Raw genomic sequence first — 16,941 nt, 5'->3', positions numbered from 1 at the left:
ATACCTAGAAGCAATCTCATTAATCTATGAGATTTCACCTCTATTGACTGGCGCGTGGTCCTACCCGAGGTAACACAGTAATCAATCAGTGGCACAGCTAATTGGAATGTGGGTTTCCATAACTTTCTCCTTGTGTCTCAGGCAGGTTCTTTCACCTAGATCACTTCGCACGCAACTGCGAATTTTCTCATCGCTCTTTTTAATTTGCTGTCCAGGAGTGACGGTGTATGAGAGGATGGAGTGGTTTAGGCAACCTGTCTCTTCTTTATTTTTTTTCTTAAATTGAATCAATGGAAAGAATATGTGACGTGGAAAATATGTGAGTAAAAGGAGCTGACATTTAACGGGCATCTACTACATTTTGGAGGCATTGCTAAAGCAATGTGTATCACACGTTGGCTGACTGGTTGTCATGTGGATCTCAGATAAGTCTGAGAACGTCGGAAGACCAGAGACAGGTCTATTTGTAGGAAGGACAGAGGAACTTCACTGAGGAAGGTGCTAGAGTCTGCAGTAGGAGATGGTGGTACATCAGAACAACAAAACATGTTATTGTTTGTTGCATTGTTTTTGCCTTAGAGCTGGTGAAGAAACCTGGACCACTGGATGCAATGCTACATTCTCATACCCACAACCACAGCAGGAGGCAGTTTTTTATATTCTTACTTATAAGAGAGGAAACTGATGCTCAGAGAGAGAAAACAAACATATAAGGGCATCTCACTTGTTTATAACCTGTCTACATGAGCCAATGGAGCTGACGATCACCAGGGAACCAAGTTGTCCAGTTTTACCGTCAGATTCATGTTGTCAGCAAAGCCTAAGTTTCCAGACCCCACCGAGACCTCCCTGTCACGGGTAGATCCAATCACTCCACCTCTGTAATCCCATAGTATTTTGTGTATAGATCCATTTTGCTGCCTTTCATGCTGCATTGTAATCTGTTTACAGATCTTTCTTCTAGTAAAACAGGATAACTTTTTTTTGGAAATTTCATTTTCCCCCTTAAAACATTCCCTATCTGCCTTCTACCCGTAACACTGAGCCATGAGGAAAATGAGAATAGGTTCTTTATAGAACAGAAAGGTCACCAATGAGCTTTCAAAAAACAAAGCTGATTTTCCTGACTTCTTTGGCAAGGAAGGGTCTAGAGAGTCAGGTTTGTGGAAGGAGAAGGGATTCAAAGTTCTGTGACCTCCCTCCAACATATCAAGAACCAGTAGTGCCAACTCCATCAGAGTTGCCTCCAGAACATGGAAAGTTGCTCTTTCCTTCTTTAGGGCTCAGCAAGGAGGACAGGTATCCTAAAAGGAGGATGGGATGAGGAAGTCCATGCTAGAGAGGATGAGGGAGGGAGCACTTGTCCCTCCCACCCATGGACATGGCCAGAGGAAAAGATATTGACAGAGGAGAAACAGGTGTTGAATCACATGTGCCCAGAGGGGCCCTCTCGAACTGCAGTCTCAAGGGGAGAAAGAATGCTAGATAGTTTGAGAGGAATTTGAAAGCAAAGTATCAGTTTCCTTTCGGACAGCACCACACCAACCTGAAGAGGTCACATCAGAGAACAAGCAGAGGTGGAGTGTCATTAGTAGAACGCTCTCATTTCCCCGGCATCCTTCTCAGCTCCTGTTTTGCCAGAAGTCACAGAGCTCTGCAAAGGGGTGCAGGCTGGCTGGCCTGGGGTGGGACAGGGGGTTCTATGTGGCAGGAACGACCAGATGCATTCACAGCCAGATACCTGGAGGTCCACAGCATCAGTGAGAATCAGGGGGGCTCAGCAAAAGGGGAGGAGCAGCAGAGGCCAGCAGAATGCCAGGCAGAGAACCAAGCGGCACACCCACATCCAATCCAGCAAGTGCACACTCAACAACTGGACTGCCCGACGGTGGACAGCAGCCAAAAGACCAACATGAGGACAAAGGTCACGCTAGAGACCCACGTGCCTTCTCAGAACCACATTCGGGAGAGAAGGAGTTCTGAGCGGCTGAGCATTTGTCCAAAAGCAACTGAACTATCCAAAGAAAGTCTTTAAACAGGAAGAAATTGGTAAGTTTTACATCTAACCAGACTTCTCCCTCCACCCACTGCTATTTAGCTACCTTGGGGATGTTTGGGGAAGGTTAACTGTGAAGATCAGATCAATTACAGGATACGAAGAAGGTACAATTGCTTTGGATGTCTAAGCACAGCATGAATGAATCTGCATCCAGGCTTTGCCTGCAATGCTTGAGCTTCTTGAGAGCTAGCGCAGTTTTTTCATCATCTTTATATCCTGAGAGCATAGCAGACTACTTAAAAGGTGTTCAGAGTTCCATACTTGGGTCCTGCAGGAATAAATGCACTTGTTGATGATAAAACTATTAAAGATCACTTGCGTTGCCTTGCCCAATAACTGGCCCTTAGAAATTCATCCTTTCATTCATTATCTTTTTTATTCAAATGTTTCATATATTTTTGACATCTATAAGTAAATACATGATCTTGTGATGGAGACAAAGGTGAATTGTTTCCACATTTATTCAAACATCAGACATTTTTTCAGTGCTTATTGTGTATCAGGTACACAGGTTTCACCTCAAGGACCTTACAGACTTAAAGGAAAGAAGAAATATGTAAACAACTATCACATAAAGTAGAAAGTGACAGTTATAATAAGGAAGGTAAAGATGGAGAACTAGAGTCAAGACAGGATCAAATGCATGTTTTTCGGTGAGCCTGGCTGTTGCGGAGTGTAGTGGGAGGAAGGGAGAGAGATGCTCCCCTTACTTTCCAGTGGCATCACCTGACGGCATTGGGGGACCAGCCTACGCGACCAGAGCCAATGGAGGTAGAGCATGAAAGCTCCCTTCTGTAGAAGGCAGCTGGACAGAACACATTTAAACACGGGTTTAGGGATGGGCAGAATGTGGAACTAAAGAAAGATCAAAGATAGTTTTAGTGTGTCCTTCGATGATGTGCAAGAGGCTATACCCTACATCAGGACAAAAGGCTGACAAAAAACTGTGTCGCATCCAATCAAATATTTAGATTTAGACTGCTAGGTATTTATTTTCACAATCATGAGAACAGGAAGTCCCAGATCTAAGAAATCTGAGAGCCAGGATATCATGGTCTCTTTAGGGGTAAGAATGTTGCTTTTGAATGCATTTGCCTTAAAATGCACTTTAAAATAGCTCTTGAATAGTCATTAAACTGCCACAGTCCTGCACCAGGGACAGGTGAAAACAGTGTGGATAAAGAAGGAAATACAGTCTTAAAAGCTGAGCTCATAATCGTAAACTCAAGCCCACGGGACACGTTTCTACTGTGCACAGGCGTGCTTTCTCTCTGCTCATCCGCGGAGGTGGAAATTCAAGTTGGCTACAAAGAAAAAGTCTACTTAGTGACTTTCTCTCATGTGTCACAATTTCTTGACTATAGGAAGTCTCTGTTATATAAATCTTGAGGGTGAGAGGTACCTTTCTCCTGTGTCTCCACTGAGCTGAGTGTATATTTTTCCCATCACACTGCCACCCTGTATTCTAATTGTTAACTTAGCTGTCTATCCTCCCATGGCACGGCTCAGGTCTGATCAGTAACTGTGTCCGCAGCATCTAGCAAACAGTGTTGGCATTTTTTAATCAATAAAGGAATCTCCATGCCAAGTCTATTCACATGGCTTAAATTTTAGACTCCAGAGAGACATGAGAAGGTACAAATTACCCAGCCTTTCTCTGTATCTTATACAACTTAATTCCTAGCCTTCTGAAAATTCAGAAGGAGTGGCCCTAAAAAGAACCAAGAGCTATAAAAACTATTGCTTTGGTAAAAAAAACCTGTTGCATGTGTATGTTGTAGTATGTTGTGTATGTCACACATGTATGTTGCATGTTTATGCCTTATAGAATTAGTCCAGGGTCAGATATCACACTGCACATTGGAGAGGCTGGCTTTCATTCTGTATTAACCTCTGCTAACATACCCAAGGAGAGGAGTGGGGCAGAAGGAAAATAATCAGGGCTAGAGGGATTCCTTTCTTGTTCTTTGCTCCTAGGAGCCTGCTTAAAGAATGGGAAGAGCTTTGACTGTGTGAAGGAGGCACAGACTCCTCAGCACAGTTAGCAAGAGAACTGGAAATTGTTTCCCATATGAGTTAATTTTAATTACCAAACTATCGTGTTTGAAGAGACCTGCTTTTTTCTTATTTCACAGATGCACTAGTTTCATCTGTTTGCATTTTAGTACTACATGGCTGAAGAAAGATGAATAATCTTTGGGTGAGAAGTTGTAAAGCTGGTATTTCTACTGAAATGGTTCATATAGCACAGTTATAAAAATAGCATAGCTTTCAGAATTTATCTAAATGTCATTGCTAATCTGTCTCAAAGTCACTGACACAATCTATTCATTCTCTACAAGTCAAGAGATACAAACCCACAAATGTGTCTTTAGACTAAAATCCTTATAAATTCAACATGATGGTGTTACCATCTCTCATTTGACTTTCTAGTAAAAAAAAAAACAGCTGGGCTTCTTCACTTCAATGTCTGTCTTTCATCATCTTTTTCCTGAATAAATGTTATCTTTTGCCATTGTTAACTTTCTTTAGCTTCCTACTAGAAAGGCAAAGGTAAAAAATTTTTTCCAAAATATGTTCAACATTATTAGCCATTATGGAATTGCAAACTAAAACCACAATGAAATATCACTGCATAGCTTTTAGAATGGTTAAAATTAAAAATAATGATAACACCAAATGCTGGTGAGGGCAGGGAGAACGGGACTTTTCTAGCATTGCTGGTGGGAATGTAAAAGGGTACAGCCACTCTGGACAGTTGTTTGTTTCCAAAACCAAACAGTCATTTTCCACATGACCCAGAAATTTCACTTTTGAACATTTATCCCAGAGAAATGATATCTTATGTTAATATAAAACCTGCACATGAATGTCATACCAGCTTTATTTGTAAAAGCCCAAAGCTGGAAACAACCCAAATGTCCTTCCACAGGTGATGGTTAAACAAACTCTGGTATATTTATACCATGGAATACTACTCAGCAATAAAAATGAACAAATTATTGATATGTGCAACAATTTGGATGGACTTAAGGGTGTTACGCTTAGTGAAAAAAAAGCCAATCTCAAAAGGTTAAACATTGTATGATTCCATTTTATATAGCATTCTCCAGCGGCAAAATCATATAGATGGAGAATAGAGTAGTGGTTGCCAGGGACAGGAAAGAGTGTGGTGGAATGGGTGTGACTTCTTCGGGGTTACATGAGGGAGTTTCTTTGTGGTGATAGGATAGTTCTGTGTCCTGATTGTGTTAGTGGTTACACAAACCTACACATGGATCAAATTGTGTAGAGCTACACACACGCACACCCCCATATACACACACAAAGAAGTGAAGGAAAAGGGATGAAAACTGAATGAGGTCTGTAGCCTAGTTAACAGTATTGTACCAATGTTAATATCCTGGTTTTGACATTACACTGAAGTCATATAAAATGTCACCATTGGGGAAAAGCTGTGTGAATAGTTCAAAGAATCCTATATAGTTTTGCAATTCCCTGTACGTCTACAATCATTTCAAAAATATATATCTTCCACTCGTGCTTCATGTGTCAATTGTTTGTGACATTAAACCACAAGTTCCGGGAATGAACTGAAAAGGCAAGAGGATAAAGCGCGGAGAGGCTCTTCATCACTGTTTTAAGAGAATCAGAAAACAAACGTATTTGGTGCTCTACCAACTAGTAATGAGAATGTCTTGTTAAAACAGAAGTGCTTTTGAAAAGGGGCTATTGGGTCACATCCTGTCATTTCTTTCCTCTCAAACCTTCATGGTTCTCTTTTACTTACAAAATTAAGCCACACTCTTCATTCTCACATTGAAGACTTCCTATAATATGACCCCAACTTAACTTTCTGCCTCTATCTTCTTTTATTCTGTAAGGAGCATCCATTGCTTCGATCTGTTCTCTGCACCACAGCCTGACTGCCTTTAAAACTCAAATGTGGTTTCCACGACACTAGCCTAAAGACTCAAACCCTTGAGCTAGCTGTCAAGACATGTGGGGTCTGGCCCCTGCCTCCTTCCCCAGCCCATCTTGTACCACTCTTTTCTTCACTCTCTTTGCCTGGTCACAAGTCCTTATTCACAACCTCATCCCTGCCATGGTCCCTCCCACCGCAGAGCCTTAAACACATTGTCTTCTTTGTTTGGACCTACTTTCCTCTTAACTAATCTTCCACTTCTCTTATAGATCTCAGCTCTACCACTAGTGCTTTAGCAAAATCTTTCTCAACCTTCCAGTTTAGGTCAGGTCTTTTTGACAAATGTTCTCGTAGAACTATGTTGTTTTCTTCTAGAACACTTGTCCCTGACTATAATGATACATCCATTCATTTGGTTATTTGACCAAAGACTGCCTTTCCCATTTGCCTGGAAACTCCCTGAGAATACAGAAAGTGTCTATTTTTGCTCTTTTGCTCACAACAGTTCACTACCTAATACACTGACAAACACAGACGTATTCAGTACTTATTTTTGAAGTGACTGGATGAATCAAACTGGAATAATTGTTCTCCAATCATATTCCTCAGGTTTCCTGCCCCTAGGCTTTTGCCATGCTTTTCTTTCCAGGTGCAAAGCTATCCTACATTTTATCCTCTCTACATTTTATCCAATCATATAGACTCCTCTGAATGGGTAACTTCTTGCCTTTGCCAACAAACATCATCTCTGCTGCCTTTGAAAACGATAGCACTTCGGCATCAGTTCTGTTGCCACACATGATGTACTATCGATAGACTGTGCCTCTTATCCCCTTTGCAAGTTCATAAGCTCCTGGAGGGTAAGGTTGATTCATTTCTTTCTTTCTTTTTTTTTTTTTTTAACTCTGTAGGAGCTTTATCATTATTTTTTTCTGTTAATGTTGTAATTATTTTATTTTGTTATTTAAAATTTTTTATTTTATTGTGGAATATAGTTGATTAACAATGCTGTGTTAGTTTCAGGTGTACAGCAAAGTTTAATTCATTTCTGTTTACATCACCTGCAGTAACTAGTACTTTTCTTACATGCTTTATTAATGTATTTTCCTTATTGATTAATAAATGAATAAAAACTGGAGAACTTGAGGTTTGGGAGGGGGCGGGGGGTGAAGGGGAAGCTGAGACCAGGTGAGAGAGTAGCACAGACATATGTATACTACCAACTGTAGGATAGATAGTCAGTGGGAAGTTGTTGTATAACAAAGGGAGTCCAACTCGAGGATGGAAGATGCCTTAGAGGACTGGGGCGGGGAGGGTGGGGGGGACTCGAGGGGGGGGGAGTCAAGGAAGGGAGAGAATATGGGGATATGTGTATAAAAACAGCTGACTGACCTTGGTGTATCCCCCCAAAAATAATACATAAATAAATAAAATTAAAATAAATAAATGAATAAAAGCTCAAGGCTTAGAACATATTATGTGCTCTACTAGTATTTATACAAATAAAAATCATTATAGTTCCTTGTTAGTTCCAGTGATTTGCAATGAGTAAACAGAATTGAATTACAAAACAGCAGTGCAGACATGGTTCCCAGCGCAAATGCCTTCTATTCTGACCATTTATTATTATTTAATAGGCTTATTTTTTGTAGATAGCAAAACAGTTCTAGAACTGTTGGATTCAACTTGCTTTTTTACTTCCTCCATCCCTTGCTCAGTAAATTATAATGAAGACAAACTTATATTTCAGTAGAATTATAATTTTTCTGTCTTTCTACAGAATTAAAATAAACTTTTCATAGAATGCAGCATTAAATGGGGTGTCAAACAGCTAATTGGAGAGCGACGGCAGGATGGATTAGTGCTGGTACATAATATGGGTTGAACAAAACACCTGAGGACAAGGGGAAAGTTGTTAAAAAACCTTGTCACTGTTTACAAAAAAAAATTGAAAAATTGAAAAAAATTTTTTTATAGATCCCCGTAGAACTTAAGCAACCAGTAATGGGTTGTGACTTTTCAATACTTAACAAAAGAAAACAAAAGTCAACTGGATTTCCAAGGGGGGAAGTTTCCACTTCATGCTCCCCAGGCCCATTTAATTTCTGACTCTGCACTAATGGGCCGGGTTCTGGCATGAAGCCAGCATTCCTCTTTCTTCTCCCAGCATACCTCTAGAGACATTCCAGGGCCTCTGCATGTGGGTCGAGAACTGCTGAGAACTTCTGTGCCCCAAAATACTAGAAATCAATACAATGTCATTAACTTCTTTAAACATTTTTGAGTACCTATTATGTGCTGGGTTTCCTACCAGGTACTAGAGATTCAAAGGTGAACAAGAAATCCTCCTTGCTATGAAAGAGCTCACAGCTTGGTGGAGTAGGTAAAAACCGTCAAACACCATTCTTAGGTAAGACAGACTGTGAAGACAGAGCTATAAAACAAAGTGCCGTAGGACCCCTGGAGAGAGAGAACAACAGTGAGAGTGAGAGCAAGAGGAAAAGAGAGACAGAGAGACTTGTTGTCATTGTGGGGCTTGTGGAAGTAAGTGGGAGCTAGGCTTGGTTTGGAGCACTGTGGGTGCTCTCCCAGCATCCATCCACCTCACCTCTCCCTTAATGGGTGACAGATACGTGATTGGGTGAGATGGATCCCGTCTTGAGTCCAGGAGTGAGTGCTGATGGGTGAGCCAGTGATTCTCAACCAGAGATGGTACCTCTCTGCTAGAGGGCGTTTGGAAATCTATGAGGACACTTTTGGTTGTTACGAAGGCTGAAAGATGCTATAGGCGTTTGGTGGGTAGGGACCAGAAAATCTTAAATGACTTATAAAGTAGGAAACAGACTCACATCATGGAAAACTGTCCTACCTAAAATGCCAGTAGTACTCCTACTGAGAAACATTTGTCTAAACAAATTAGAGAAATCTCATCCTGTATTGGTTCAGAGGGTCCAGGTCTAAGTCAATTAGCTCACAGCATTCCCCTGCTATCAGTGTGGTCCAATCGAATAGAGCTCTGGACTTTTCTCCAGGGGTTGAAGGGAAGCATCCTTTCTGTCCCTCACTGGATATGCAGGAGGAAGCACATCTTAATCTATCTAAATCTGATTTAGATAGCTTTCCATTCAATCTATATAATCTGAATTTATTCAAGTGGTCTGTTTGCTTGTTTGTTTCTTCATTTTTATCATTGTTTCTAAGCAAACTATTGGAATGGCAGCAATGCTGTTGAGGTATCACATCTAAGGAAAATCTAATATGTGAACAATGTATTGTTTTCATCCTGGAGCTTTGGAATGACTATAAAATTCATAATATTGCCACAAAAAGAGAAATAAAGGCAAAACAAAAATAGTCAAGATTATTATTTATGGCTTAATGAGGAATGTAAGTGGTATCTGGTGAAAATTGTGAAAATCTAAGTTAAATCTGCAATTGTGTGAGTCTGTGTGTTTATGTGTGCGTGTGCGAGCGAATACATACAGCTGCATAAACAAACAAAAGAGAGAGGGAGGAAGGAAGGAAGCAGGCACGGCTATCTTCATGCCTAACACACCAGAGAAATTCAAATCTTGTCCCTTTAGAAAAAATTCTGTCTCTTCAGCTTACAAAATCTACACATTAAAGAAAGCTAAAAGAAAAGATTGTTAAGCACCTTGATTACCTAATCAAAGCCCATTAGCATATTCTAAAACATTATAAGTTGTGATTAAAATAGATTTATTTTTATGCTTATTAATAATTCTTCTACTGACATAAGATTAGTAGGCAGTATTCTGAGCTACAAATTATTTTCCTACATTGTCAATGGTTCTCGTGGTATACCAAAAATGAAGAAAGAGATGTCTAATTACATGTGAATTAAGAAAAATTAAAGGAACACAGGAAAAAAGTTCAAGTTAATTTTTATATAACCAATTTCCCTCTTGTCGCAAAACTTACAGACTAGTATTCAGACTCCCAAGTGACTAAACTGAAAGTAAACTACATCTGGGAAGTGAGGAAGATGAGAAGGAAAGAGAGCCGTGGTACCTGAATACTGGTCAGAGTCGTGTACTGGTAAGCCTTGACCACCAGGTAGTTTGCTTCCAAGTCTATCAGTCCCAGGATCATATACTTCCACCATCTTCGTCGTAAAATTGCCAGGAGGTTTTCTTCTCCTGTGTTACAAAGGTAAGAAGAAATGGATTAAGTTCTGAACACGTTGAGAAACTGTATACTTAGAAGGATTCTAAAATAGTACTGTACTATATTTTTTTTACTGTACCTTATCAAATGTTTAATTAAACAAATGACTCAGTGTGTCAGGAAATGACATGTTTTTATTTAGTTTACTAGACTTCATGGTGGATTTCGGCCCTTCAAATCAGTTCCTATCCCAGAGCAAGACTGGACAGGTTTTCAAATTCACCATGCAAAACATTTTCTCATGCACATTTGGGGGGAAAATTACATAAAGTAAAAGTGAAAGGAAAGGTGATCAGAAAGGCTGCATAAACACGTGAAATCCAAATCATCCCGAGCTTCAGGATTGCGGTGAAATCCACAAAAACGGAAAGAGGGTCGTCACATGGAGCAAAGCCTCTGCTCCGCCGCAGACCCGCAGGAAGGCCCCAGCGTGCTCTGCTCTGAAGCTTATACTCAGGTGGTGTGTGGGTGATGGGAAGACAGAGGAAGCTGAGGGCCACCCGTGGATGAGGGACAGTGCCACAGGCCTTGGTCTCAATGCCGCCCACAGCGGCAATCTTCACCATTGTCGCCTCACGCACTGGTAGCATAAGAACAGACTTTGAACTGCTTAGTTCCTCATCCTTATTTTTACGTATTTCAGGCCTGAAATATACCTTTTCTCAAAGTGGGGCAACATGATTATTAATAATAATGGGTTTCTGGGGCCAACCTGTGATGTATCCCTGGAGGATACAGAGTATGCAGAAACCCTGAGTGAATGGTGACTCTTTTTTTTTTTTTTTTTTTTGGGGGGGGGTACACCAAGTTCAATCATCTGTTTTTATACACATATCCCCGTATTCCCTCCCTCCCTCGAGTCCCCCCCACCCTCCCCGTCCCAGTCCTCTAAGGCATCTTCCATCCTCGAGTTGATCTCCCTTTGTTATACAGCAACTTCCCACTGACTATCTATTTTACAGTTGGTAGCATATATATGTCTGTGCTACTCTCTCGCTTCGTCTCAGCTTCCCCTTCTCCCTTGATGCCAAAGAAACAATCCGAACATTTGGCCCAAAGTATGCTTCCTCTTGCTTTTCCACGTGCTGACTCCCCTGTATGGACTATTCTTCCCCCAGCCTTCAAATGAAGGAGTGGCATAGACTCTATCACCAGAATCTCTCCCTTTGATCTTCCTAGACTCTGTAGGGTTTCCCTGTTATGGGCTCCTTTAACTCCCTTTCTTATCCCACAGATATAGTACTTATCTCCCTGTATTATAATGACCTGTGTTCTTGACTCTGTTATTCATTAGATTGTTAACAATTTGAAGAGAGTGGCACTATCTCGGTCATCTCTTTATCTCTAGGGTCCCACAGTGCATGGTAGAGTAGTCAATAAATAATACAGAATCTATGAACACATTTTATGTTTAATAACCTCAGCAATGTTAAATAACATTGAAGTTGAAATACTTAAAATATATCTACTATAAACATTCATGCACCAGACAATGAAAATTGTTTTCTGGTTAGAATATCTGACATCAATTAATTTGGTGACCATTTTACACATAATACTCTATACATAGGACATAAAAGGTCAGTGGCATATTGAACCGCAAAGCTGCAATTCTAAGGTCACAAGTCATTGTCCCAGTTAATTTACATGATGAACAGAGAATTGCTAAACTCGGAGCACACCCGCCACATCTCAAGGATATGCGACATTGAAAATCTGGGTCACGGTGCTGTTTGTTCCACCAATCAATACATATTCAAAGTTACACAGATTCAAAGGAATGATCTGTTGTCTTGCTGTTCTGCTGGAGAAGACTGCAAGCAAAACACTCTAAACAATGCTCCCATATTGTTTCATTTGAGCACCTAAAAACGTGCAACATGCTTGCTTAGCAAAATTATCCAGGAAGGCAAGAAAGCACTTTTTTATTTTTGGCTGAGCAAAAAATGCAACCCTTAAAAGGACTGCTTAGGGATTTATCTACATAACTCTCATTAACACTGATGCACAATAGGCCATTAAAATTCTTTCTGGAATAATGAAGATATATTCTTTAGAGTCTTTGTGCCAAAGTGCTTTCTAAACCTCCCGAAACAAGGCCATCCATAAAAACACCAGCACAACTGGTAGTATGTTAACATTTTGAAGAAAAAAGAGTTTTTAAAAAATTACCTAGGAGGAGTAATAAAATCTGTGGGTGGAAACTTTAGAATTATAATTTGACATTTAAATGGATTCTGTTATTATTTTTATTATCAATATGTTCAAATATAAATAGAAGCGTAGAGAATAATGTGATAAGGTACCTCCAACCTGATTTAGTTAATGTTAAAATTCTGCCATGTTTGCTTTGGAATTTTCTCTTTGCGAAAGGAAATGCTACAGATGAGATTGAGCGTCTCTTTCTGCTCCTGCTAGATTCCCTTCCCTTCCCTTCCCTCCTTCCTCAAATCACCCTTTTGATATTGTTGCTTATCCTTGATGTTCATGTTTCTGTTATACATTTTCTACACAGGTATGTATTTAAATAAGTTCATTGTAGGTGCTGTACATGTCATTCTTCCAGGGTTCTTCATACTTGACATTGTTCCACAAACACGTCCCTATTTTTATGTAGAGAATGAATGTAATATATTTTAAGTGATATACCATCCCATTTTATGAATATGCCACGATTTATCTCACCTACCGCTGACAGACATCTAAGTTGCTTCCAATTTTTCTCTAAAGAACATCCTTGTACATATGTCTCTCTATAATTGGTTTAGAATTTAGTTTTGTTTTCATTCTTTTTAAAGACCTATGGTACTGCAAGTATTCACAACTGTGTAAAAGATAAAGTTACCCTAGTTTAAAGTAACATAGTATTCCAGCAACAATAACTAAGGCAATAACTGAGAATAGAGGGGGAAATTGACGGTCTCGATCACGTGATTCATGTCTCATTTTACTAAGCATCAACAGAATGATCAATCAATGTGTTTTTTTCATTTTTGTAACAAATACATGATTCTTACTATGTATCAGGCAATGTCTATGTGCTTTACAATATTAATTTATTTAATCCTGATAATAACCCCGCATGGTAGGTATTTCTATTAACCTTATCTACAGATGACAAAACTGGGGCCTGGAGGAGTTAAGTAACTTGCCCAAAAGTTCACACCGATGAGCCAGGATTTGAACTCATGACAATCTGGCATTAGGCGTCATACTCTTTGCTACTGCACTATTTTGCCTCGCTGGTTTGCAATTATGGCACTGTCCTCAGGACTCATTCATTTCTCACTAAAGGAGCTACCATGACCTGCTTGTCCAAATCCACCTGCAGGGTGCCCCTCTGCCAACTCCAGGGGGTGCCCGTCAGGGATGGCGCCCCCTGGCGTTGCCAGTGCCCAGCTGTGCAGCTGTGTGTCCACTCCTGAATCGGCTTAGGGATGCGCAAGTGTCCCATCACCATCAGTTCAGTATCAAAAAGTTGATGTCTCCCTGCCTGGTCTAAGTGCATGACAGAGTTTCCCTTGTGAGATGTAGAATAAGGCTTTAAATCAAATTTATGGCTTAACAAAGTCTAATGATAAAAATTACTGTTACAGAAGCCTCGGGCATAATAACAATGGTCACATCTTGGGTGAGGTGAGTGTGGCGGTGGTTAATAAATGCTGACCAAAGGAAGAGGAAACGTCTGTGCAAAGACCCAAACATGGTCCACATTCACGGCAGTGGCTGGAAAACAGAAAAGCCTTGATTCATAGGACTCTTGTTCACCCCCAGTGGTGGTCTGAGTAGAGAATGAAAGGATTGCGAGACAGCACCGGAGGTGAATCCAGCAATGGGAACGAGAAGCTGCATTATTCTCGGGACTGCATTTTCATTAAGGGCTCTCATGGGTGGTGTGATCCTTCATGGTGTTTTTCTGCAAGAACAGAACTCAGCAGGCATTGCACAGAGGGTCTGCAGCAAGAGTGAAGCCCCTGCACAGGGGGTGAGACCCTCGCTTGCATGGACGCCTCCTCAGCTCACACCTTGAAGCCATAATGCCTTCTTCCTTTACCGGAACTCCAAGGGAAGAGGTTAAATATTCAACAGTGAATTTGAAGAAAGGAATGACTTAAGATGGAAATTTTAATTACTCACCTTTAAAAGCTGAAATATAGTATTAGGATGTAGAATTCAAGACAATTCCCTTTCATCAGAAAAGTGAACAATATAGATGTGCAATAATAAGGAAATGAAAATGTAAATGGAGCACAAAAAGGACTGTAACACACTGCACTTCATAATGTGAATCTGAGGGTAAGGGTGAAATATAAAAAAGACAAATAATGAAGATTATATTTTGTTTTGTACTGTTTCATTCATTTTTACTATTAAAGCCAGACAGTGAGATTAAGAAGAGCATGTAGAAGGCAGTCCTTTAATGTTTTAGCTTAGGAGCAAACAGACCTGGGTTTGGCCTCTGATATACATTAGTGGTACCGAGTAACTTGGTTAATGGCTCTGAACCTTGATCCTTCTACTATAAAATGGGGACCGTAACTACCATTTCATAGGGCGTTGTAGATTAAAGGTAGTATGTGTCGTATATAAGCTCATATCTAATGCCAGGTATGTGCACAAGATATGATAGCAAGTGATGGGGTGCTGGGATCCCTGAATCCTTGACCAGCCACCCACCACACACTGGCTCACCATCTGATGGATCCCGCATGGAGGAAGCCCAGGAAAGTGAACTCTCTCAATTTCTCAGTACGGCTCTGGCCGCACATCCTCTGTCTCTTGCGCTTGTGATTGTGAGGGATCACACTGCAGCCAGCATATGACGTTTGTCCAGACTGGAGGCAGGCTCAGGGCCACGTCCTTGACCTTGACACCTCTCCCCTGGGCCAGATTGTTGTTTTGATCCTCTGGCTCTCACTACTTGATCTGGGAGAGGAGGCCCTGTGAACATGAGCCGTCCCCTGAGGCTTGAACGAGAACTGACTTTGTTCGCTAGTCAAAGTAGAATTGTGATGCCAGTCCTATTGGGTCTTTCCAGGGTGGGGGTTCCGAGGAGGTGTTTCCAAAGTGCTCCAAGGTAAGATTGCTACATAGGCTGCACGTGATGGGGCAAAATGTAAAAGAGGAAACCACACCACAGGTTCAAAGAAAGACAAGAGGAGGAGAGCCCTGCCTCAGTTCCCATTTTACTCCCTTCACCTCCTTCTCGCTCAGGCTCCCACTTACTCTGCAAGACCCAGTCTAAATATTACCTCCCATGTGACGCTTTCCCAAATTCTCTGCTCCCCCTCAGCACGTATTTCTCGTTTTTACATATCCTCAACTACACCTAGCACAGTGATTTAGACAAATAGTTACTCAATGTAAATAAGATCTTGTTATTGAGGTAAGATAGCTGAATAACACCTTTAAAATCTACTCAGTCATCTGGCTGTTTTCCAGAAATGCCTAATAAGGGTTTAGAAAAATATCTAAAAGCAACTAAAAATGAATCAAAATCATATAAGGTTCTGGTAGCTGTGACTTTAAGAGAAAAGCCACATATGTGTAAAAATGATTGTATAGAGGATAAGTTTCTTAACAGTAAGTTTATTTTATTTTTTTCAAAGTTACATTTCTGGCCTTGATAAGTAAAACAAAATATTCTAACTCTAATTACAAACTCAATCTATTACCTTTGTGACACAAAACCATTTATACATTAAGACATGAAAAATCTTTCAATGTATATTACCTTTTAAAACATGAAATAGATCACTTAAAACTTAGAAACCTTTAATTGTGGATTTTTTAAAGCTGTCATGTTTTATGAAGCTAAGATACATGATTTTATTTGGTACACATACTCTACACCCTTTGAAATACAAAAAATTCCTTTGTTGTTGATGTATCAGGAGAGAAAACACAATTGCTAACATTTTCTTCTTCGTATTACTATGAAAATTGATACTAAGCTGCCCAGATTTTACCATAAAGGCAATTACAACAAATACACAGATAAACAAACAAAGAACTTTTCTGAAAGTTCAGGACGTCTAAAACTGCACATATGAAAACTGTGTATTAACTATTAAACGCTGTTGACCAAACTCTATGTGTTACAGGTTGATCTACTTCTTAATGAAAATAGTGCATGAGAGCCAACCGACTCCCTTAAATGAAGTCCATTCAGAATTTAAAAACTAGAGATACATTTAGAACCTCTATTTAATATTCTTGGGAAGGATGCCCTACGAAGGATACACCTGCTGGCATGCCAAACACCATCACTACTGATCACTGCAAGAGGGACCTGAAAATCTTAAAAATATGATGCTGTTGCACGAGCAGACACAAACCAATACTATGGTCCCACATTTCCAGCTGTAATAGACACACTTCTTTGCATACATCATCCAACAAACAAAATTTAACCCATTAACATCAAGCGCATCTTCCTACTCCAAACTCCTGTTCAGTTTATGCCTTCTGTTAAGCCACCAGCCCTTGGGGGCCATATTAACTTTGTTGGCTCTTTGGCAGTTATCTATTTGTGCTCGGAGAAGTCTCACCAAGAGTTCCTCCCTTTTGATTTAGATAGTAAGTTGCCCAGGCTGGGCCGTTCCTTTCTGGCTCCAGGAGGCAGCCTTCTCAGAGATGACCAGAGTGGTGCCCTGTGGAGTTGTGTACGTGGCAGCCACGCCTTCCCCTTGGCAGAGGAACATGGGGAGGGCGCTGGGGCCATTCACAGAGGGCTCTAACCCGGCCTCGTCTATGCACTGGGTGTGTG

The 16,941-nt window shown here is 40.5% G+C and overlaps 1 protein-coding gene across 1 annotated transcript in view; it reads right to left on the bottom strand.

Moving 5' to 3' along the window:
• The window catches only part of SLC35F1 (solute carrier family 35 member F1), a 381,987-nt gene that overhangs the window by 61,840 nt on the left and 303,206 nt on the right, over nt 1-16,941 (bottom strand). The window contains exon 3 of the mRNA XM_057739875.1: nt 10,017-10,144. Within this exon, the coding sequence (XP_057595858.1) occupies nt 10,017-10,144 (128 nt within the window). The remainder of the gene's footprint in view (nt 1-10,016; nt 10,145-16,941) is intronic.

This window comes from Hippopotamus amphibius, chromosome 6, assembly GCF_030028045.1.
Source record: "Hippopotamus amphibius kiboko isolate mHipAmp2 chromosome 6, mHipAmp2.hap2, whole genome shotgun sequence".
Lineage (NCBI taxonomy): Eukaryota > Metazoa > Chordata > Mammalia > Artiodactyla > Hippopotamidae > Hippopotamus > Hippopotamus amphibius.
The sequence above is the reverse complement of the archived record's forward strand: the minus strand, read 5'-3'. Positions and strand labels throughout refer to the sequence as shown.